Source organism: Asparagus officinalis, unplaced genomic scaffold (assembly GCF_001876935.1).
Source record: "Asparagus officinalis unplaced genomic scaffold, Aspof.V1 AsparagusV1_Un693, whole genome shotgun sequence".
Classification (NCBI taxonomy): Eukaryota; Viridiplantae; Streptophyta; class Magnoliopsida; order Asparagales; family Asparagaceae; genus Asparagus; species Asparagus officinalis.
Window position 1 is genome coordinate 8,576 of NW_017972953.1, and position 7,641 is coordinate 16,216.

At 39.4% G+C, this 7,641-nt stretch overlaps 2 protein-coding genes across 2 annotated transcripts; both read left to right on the forward strand.

The window, feature by feature from the left end:
• Positions 1–335: 335 nt before the first annotated feature.
• On the forward strand, positions 336–969 carry LOC109828079 (probable carboxylesterase 3). The gene is made up of 2 exons (XM_020395117.1): positions 336–594; positions 733–969. Exons 1-2 carry the CDS (start codon positions 419–421, stop codon positions 929–931), a joined length of 375 nt encoding a protein of 124 aa, XP_020250706.1. The 5' UTR covers positions 336–418; the 3' UTR covers positions 932–969.
• A 3,114-nt stretch (positions 970–4,083) lies between these two features.
• Positions 4,084–6,954, forward strand: LOC109828077. The gene is made up of 2 exons (XM_020395114.1): positions 4,084–4,812; positions 6,318–6,954. Exons 1-2 carry the CDS (start codon positions 4,133–4,135, stop codon positions 6,952–6,954), a joined length of 1,317 nt encoding a protein of 438 aa, XP_020250703.1. The 5' UTR covers positions 4,084–4,132.
• The last annotated feature ends 687 nt before the right edge of the window (positions 6,955–7,641 follow it).

Below are 7,641 nucleotides of genomic sequence, written 5' to 3' on the forward strand. Positions count from 1 at the left end.
TAATGAAAAGAATTAACATCCATCATTATTGCTCAAATAATGTCAGTTGTCAGTATGTACAGTTATTTTGAATCGCTTCGGAACTTAGCGCTGGTAACTCTTTACAAAACCCCGCAACATCTCCTCATTCTCAACACCAATCTCCACAAATTAAGATTCAATCTTCGTATAGCACCCAGAGTCCGAACCGATCAACCCCAAAATGGACGGACTCAGCCCTCAAGTCCAAGAAGGCCTCATCCGCCTGTTAACACGCAACCGCCGCTCAACTTCCGCGCGTTGCGAGGACGGCGTCGACCTGTACCGCGCGTCCTGCTACGAGACGTCTTTCATCGACGGCGGACCACCAACGGTCTGCCGCGCGCCTCTACCTTCCAAACCAGCAGACGTGATCGTTGGAAAGAAGCTCCCCATCTTCATGTACATCCACGGCGGCGGATTCTTCATTGGATCCCCCTACGAACCCATGTATCACAACTACCTCGTCTCCGTCGTCGCCGCCGCCGTCGTCGTCGCCGTCTCCATCGAGTACCGCCTCGCCCCCAAACACCTTCTCCCCTCCGCTTATGACGATGCCTTCACCGCGTTCGACTGGTTAGATATATTTATAGATGTTTTATTGTTAGTATCTTCTCTCTACATAATCATCAAAGTATAATTAAGTATATTCTAGCTAGCTTTTTGGCTACTATCATGAAGATCAATGAACGTAGTTTTCTCTATTCCTAACAGGATTCTCTCCCGCGCCGACCCGTGGCTGGCGGAGCGCGGAGACTACGAGCGCCTCTTCGTGTCCGGGGGGAGTGCAGGCGCCAACATCGCCCACAACTTGACGATGAAGAGAGGGGTGAGGATCGAAGGGATGATTCTAACTCACCCCTACTTTTGGGGAGCCACGCCCATCGACGGCGAGATCACGATCCCGCTGTGAGGCTCGTGCTGGATTGGGGCGTGCGACTTGGTGTCATGGACGAGATATGCGTCGACAGTTTGATCACCGGTCGATAACCCGGTGGGGAGGAGGGCGCCGACTTGTGGGTTGGGTGTGAGGGGCGTAGTCTTCTGGCGGAAGCGGACCCGTGGCATTTCAGGGGAAGGGCTTACTACGAGGCGCTGACGGAGAGGCGCGTAAGGAGGGGCGGTGCTGGAGTCGACGGGGGGCTGCGAACGGCGGTGCACGTGTTTCATATTGCGAATCCGGAGACGGAGTTGGCTGCCGAGGTTATGAGGAAGCTTGTTGATTTTATCCATCCTAAGTAGTCATCGACGTCCGAGCTTCATCCATCGTTTATGCGGTGTGGTTTGCGTTTTCCTTAATATTTTGCTGTTACGCGTGATTACGCGAGTAATAAAAGTTTGCTATTGAGTCTGTCGTGAACGGTGGACATGATCTCTTAATTACTTTTTTTTTATAGTTGAGAAAATCTAAATTCAATAATTTGGTTGAAATTAATTTAGTAGAGAAGAATTTTCTTTTTCTCATTTATTATTATGAAGTGTAGAGCAGTATATGCTATATATCTATCCTTGTATGCGAACTTTAGGGTTTTGAAGTGCAAATAGGTCAAAAGATAATTACGAAAATATAAAGTAGAAGGTGACCATTAATAAAAGATCAGAAGAAAAACCTGAAAATAGTGAACTGGGGAAGAAGTAAAAAAAAAAAATGAAAAAAGGTTAGTCGAACATATAACTACTAAAAAAAGGTAACCGGATGACCAGGATGACGTGACGGAGCGGCATCTTAGGAATAGTTGAAAATAATCGAAATTATTAATAATAAAAAAATCAAATTTCTTAATCATCATGGGCTCATAGCACATGATTTCCATTGGCTGTGTAATGAACGATTTTTATCCTTCATCCTTCATATGACTATGGCGATTAATTAATTAAGGCCACTTCAAACTACGAGCTGAGATTTCAGTGGATTGTAACTTATCATTTTGGCAAGAGTGTTGCTACGGGGACCCAAAATATGGGACCAATGGAGGGGACAGGTGAGGTGTCCCCTCCCTATTGCATAATGAGTTGGCACAACCAACTCATTATGCAATAGGGAGGAGACACCTCACCTGTCCCCTCCATTGGTCCCATATTTTAGGTCCTTAAATCATTTTTCTTTTGGTAATTTTTGTTCTTTTCAACCAAATCATATCATAGTCTTTTAAAAGTAAGAGTTCGAGAAAATCTTTTAGTCGACAAAAATATCCTTAAAATTCAAATACTAATCCATTAAGTAAGAGGAAGTTGATAAATTGATGAATTATTACTGGATATATATAGTATGAAGATAAAAATATAGTTTAAATTAAGGAAAAATTGCTTCAAGGCCCCAAAATTGAAAATACAATGTGGCCCAGCCCCCTGTAGTTTGGCCCATGTGACTAAGCCCTTAAATTTTCAAAAAAATGTAACTGGGCCCTAAAAGCAGTTCTCACACCCGTATTTGCACCCAGCCTCCCTAAAATACCCCCGCCTTCAACTCCGTGCCTCGAAAACGAGATCCGATCGCTGGCGAAACCTCTCCGTCGCATTTAAGGCGAGATGATGACCGTTTTGGGGGGAAATTTTGGCGCGCTCCCTCCGTTATATCTCCTGTTAACCCACTCGGCTTTGAAGAGAGTGTATTTATGGTGCAAAGGGCAGATCTTTGCGGTTAGGGCTTATGATCTTCAGCCCCCTACTTGTCCTAAAGTGCCCTTCATAACTCCTCTTAAATCCCCTTCATTTATGGCGGAGAGCCCCCTTATTTGCATGGTTTCCTTGGGTGAGAGAGCAGTGTTCTCAAGGGTAACTTCTGCAAACCTCTTTTTTTGAGTTTAAGTTCGACGTGGCTGAGAGGTTGAAGGTTCCTTATGATGCGCTATCAATGGGTTATAAATCTGAAAGGATCCCTGATCTGAGTTTTGAGATCGAGAATGAGGATGATATGGAGTGTATGGTGGAGCACAACCGTAATATCGGGTGTCTGGAGATCCATATTCGAGCTAATATAGATGTAGATGTTTCCAGATGTGAGAACACCCCGAAGCAACCTCCTGAAATGTAAGTTATATTTACACTTAATTTATTTGAAAACTTATGAATTGCATAGAGCAGGTTAAATGTTAGCTTTTAACTGATATATGTTAACTTTCTACCGAAGGTTGTTAAGCTTTAGGGCATATTTGTTAACTCTTAAGGGTACTGCATTATTTAAGTACAAGTCCTATTTGTTATTTTAAGAAAAACCAATTATATTTGTGCAGCATTATGAATACACTGAAGCCAAAGTTTATTGATAGTACTTCTGCCGCAAACCATGGTTCTGAAAGAATTCCAATTGATAATCCCAGTGGTAGCAGTGTAGTGCGTTCTGATGACATTATTAACAACACAGTAATGATTCCTGGTTGGTGGCATAATGCATTAACTGAAGAGGGTCAAGAATTTGAAAGTGCTGAAGAATTAAGGTTGGCGCTGACATACTATTCTCTGGCCAAAATGTTTGATTATGAGTTTAAAAAGAACGAACCAAAACGTATCCGTGTATATTGCCGATATAAAGAAACTTACGAGTGCCCATGGATGTTGTTTGCTTCACCTGTTAAGAATGCAAATAGACTATCGATCAAGAAGTTTGTTAATGAACATACTTGTGGGCAGTACGGGCAAAATACAGGTCGTTCAAGGGCATCCCGTAAATTCATTGCAACACAGTTACAACCACTCCTGAAGGTCCGTCCAGAAATCCGACCCGTTGATGTGCAAAAGGAGTTCCTCACAAACTACGGCCTTAGAATTGATTACAGTAAGATATGGTGGGGGAAAGAGAGAGCACAGGAGAAGCTTTACGGGGATATATATGAGTCGTATGATCAACTACGATGGTAAATGCTGAGCTTTATTATTAACTTGTTAAGTTCCAAAGTTTGCTTGTTAAAACAAATAGTTAACATGTTCCTTGTTAAGTTCATTGATAACATTGATAACATGTTAAGTTTCACGACTAACATGTTAACTCTTGTAAATAACATGTTAACTCTTGTTAATAACATGTTAACTCTTGTAAATAACACGTTAACTTTTGTTAAGTTACCCCAATAATGTGTTAGCTTTTTTTGGTCGCTTGTTAAGCTACACGGATAACATGTTAACTTGTTGGTTTGTTTCTTCTTACACGACTAGGTATGAGCGCATGGTAAAAGAGACAAATCCCGGCAGTTACATACATGTTGACCAGAATGAGGGGAGGTTTTCGAGACTCTTTGTTTGTTATGCTGCATGCATCAAAGGTTTCTTGAGTGGATGCAGACCCCTTCTATTTTTGGACGGTACATTTTTGAAGGATCGATATAAAGGTATTCTCCTCTCGGCCATAGCATACGATGGGAACCAAGGTATATTTCCCTTAGCGTATTGCATATGTGATCAAGAGAATTTGATGAATTGGAAGTGGTTCCTCCAAGGTCTATGGTCCATACTTTATGAGAGGGCTGACCCTTACAATCCTCCCCACCAATTGGTTATAATTTCTGATGCGGACAAAGGAATTAAAGAATCAGTAAAAGAGTATTTTCCAGAAGCTCTACACTCGAGGTGTGTTCTACATCTTGTTGAAAATTTCAGGTTAAAGCTTAAGGACTTGGGTATGAAGTCGAAGGACACTCATGTTCTTGGGAACTTACTCCAAAGTGCTTGTTATAAATACACAATAGCAGAATGGAATGAGTACATGAAAGAGATATATGACATGGATCCAAGGGCATACAACATTGCTATGAACTACTCTCCTGATCAATGGGCAAATGCATTCTTCCCGGGAATAAGGTAACGTTATTTGGCTGTTCTATATCTATGCTAATGTATGAACTTATGCTATTTAGCATGTTATCTTTGGATTTGTTAAATTCTATATCAGAGCTGTTAACTATATCAGAGTTGATAACATGTTAAGTCTTGTTGATAATATGTTGAGTCTCGTTGCTAACATGTTAACTCTTGTGGGTTACGTGTCAACTCTTGTTGATAACATGTTAACTCTTGTGGGATACATGTTAACTCTTGTCGAAAACATGTTAACTCTTGTGGAGAACATGTTAACTCTTGTGGGATACATGTTAACTCTTGTGGAGAACATGTTAACTCTTGTTGAGAACATGTTAACTCTTGTGGGATACATGTTAACTCTTGTGGAGAACATGTTAACTCTTGTGGGATACATGTTAACTCTTGTCGAAAACATGTTAACTCTTGTGGAGAACATGTTAACTCTTGTTGAGAACATGTTAACTCTTGTAGAAAACATGTTAACTCTTGTGGAAAACATGTTAGCTTTTGTTTAAAACATGTCAACCCTTGTTGCTAACATGTTAACTCTTGTAGATAACATGTGAACTTTTGTGGCTATATGTTAACTCTGATAGATAACATGTTAACTTTTGTGGAGAACATGTTAACTATTCTGGTTAACATGTTAAATATAAGAGCTTATCTGTTAACTAATTATATGAGGATTGGTCTTACGCAGAAATATGTAGATACAATCCCGTACTGCTTGTTTAATTCAGCGTTCTCTGGCAACTGCAGCCATAGCCGTAATCTGTCTAAGAGTGCCTCTGTTACTTTATCATCAAGTCTTCCCCCGCGGATCATATACAGTAGATCCGTGTATGTAATTGCGCTGTTATCAGTAGTTATGACATATACGTACCTTAACAAGAAATAAGTTACGGAGGGTTAAAATTTAAAACATGAAAAGTAACATCTAAACGCAAAAACATAACAAGCAAAAAACACAGTTTCACAGTTAATATTAAAGAGTTAGCATTAAACTACTTAACATATTATCTGTCGTGGATAACATAATAACACTTGTAGCTAACGTGTTACCTCTTGTGGCAAACATGTTAACTCTCGTTGCTAACATGTTAACTCTTGTGGGATACATGTTAACTCTTGTCGAAAACAAGTTAACTCTTGTGGAGAACATGTTAACTCTTGTGGGATACATGTTAACTCTTGTGGAGAACATGTTAACTCTTGTGGGATACATGTTAACTCTAATTGATAACATGTTAACTCTTGTGGGATACATGTTAACTCTAATTGATAACATGTTAACTCTTGTGGGATACATGTTAACTCTTGTCGAAAACATATTATATGTAAACATGTTAACTGTAATACAAAAAAATTAACTCTATTCAATTATTTGTGTCATCCCTTATTTATAACCTGTTAACTCTTATCTGTTAACCTTTATTATGTTAACCCTATTCAATTATTTGTTAACCTTTATTTGTGACCTGTTATAAAGTTATATATAATTTCAGGTATGGGCACGTAACATCTAATGTCGCTGAGTCTTTTAATAATTGGATAAGGGAAGCTAGAATGCTACGGATTCTGCAAATGGTTGAGCATATCCGTAAACAGATAATGGTCCGAATGAGTAATCGCCGGTTACTTGCAGATAAATGGGTTGGATATCTCTGTCCACAAGCAGAGATGGTGCTTAAAGAAAATATAGAGAAAGGTCGTCCATTGGATGTTAAGCAAGCTGCAGCTGACATATTTGAAGTGCAAGCACATAAAACTACCCGTGTTGATTTGGAGAAGAAGACATGCACTTGCCGTGCTTGGGACGTCATGCGGATTCCGTGTAAACATGCATGTGCAGTCATCTCGTACATGAAGAGAGACATTTACCAATATTGCGATTGGTTTATGTCCATAGAAGCATTTAAAAAGAGCTATGACCCGATTCTCTATCCTATACCAGATTATGAGAAACGAAGCGTGCCAAGGGATGAGATCGAGCTACTTCCACCACATACTATCAAAAGAAAGGGGAGAAATAAAACAAGACGTATCAACAATCGAACAGTGTACAAACGACCTTTGAAATGCTCTCGATGCCACTCCGAAGGCCACAACCGCGCAACTTGCAATGAGCCGATCGCCGATTGATATGAGTTGCGGATTTGAAGAAACACTTTTGGGTGTATGTAATACTTTTGTAGTTAATTGTTTATATGAACTGAAACATATCTGGGTGTATGTAATACTTTTGTAGTTAAATGTGTATATAAACTGAAATATATCTATGCCAATGTGAATTATAATGAAAATGTTATCTTACTTGGGTCTGTAAAGTTGCTCAGTTAGATTGTTAAGTTACAGTTAACATATAAAATTTTCTTGGTAAGTTATTAAACTATACCTATTACATGTTAACTCTTGTAAATAACATGATGGATAACATGTTAACTCTTGTTAGAAACATGTTAACTCTTATAGCTAATATGTTAACTCTTTTGACAAACATGTTAACTCTTGTGGCAAACATGTTAACTCTTGTAACAAACATGTTAACTCTTGTTGCAAACATGTTAACTCTTGTGGAGAATTTGTTAACTCTTGTGGCATACATGTTAACTCTTGTAGCTAATATGTTAACTCTTGTGCCAAACATGTTAACTCTTGTGGAAAACATGTTAACTCTTGTGGCAAACATGTTAACTCTTGTTGCTAACATGTTAACTCTTGTGGCAAACATGTTAACTCTTGTTGCTAACATGTTAACTCTTGTGGCAAACATGTTAACTCTTGTTGCTAACATGTTAACTCTTGTGGCAAACATGTTAACTCTTGTGG

What these genes read in the sequence shown, in the direction of transcription:
- LOC109828077 (XM_020395114.1), top strand. Translation starts at nt 4,133, where the DNA reads ATGTTAACTTGTTGGTTTGTTTCTTCTTACACGACTAGGTATGAGCGC. An exon ending in GCATTCTTCCCGGGAATAAG is followed by an intron (nt 4,813 to 6,317) that starts GTAACGTTATTT and finishes ATATAATTTCAG; the next exon opens with GTATGGGCACGTAACATCTA.
- LOC109828079 (XM_020395117.1), top strand. Translation starts at nt 419, where the DNA reads ATGTACATCCACGGCGGCGGATTCTTCATTGGATCCCCCTACGAACCC. An exon ending in GCCTTCACCGCGTTCGACTG is followed by an intron (nt 595 to 732) that starts GTTAGATATATT and finishes TATTCCTAACAG; the next exon opens with GATTCTCTCCCGCGCCGACC.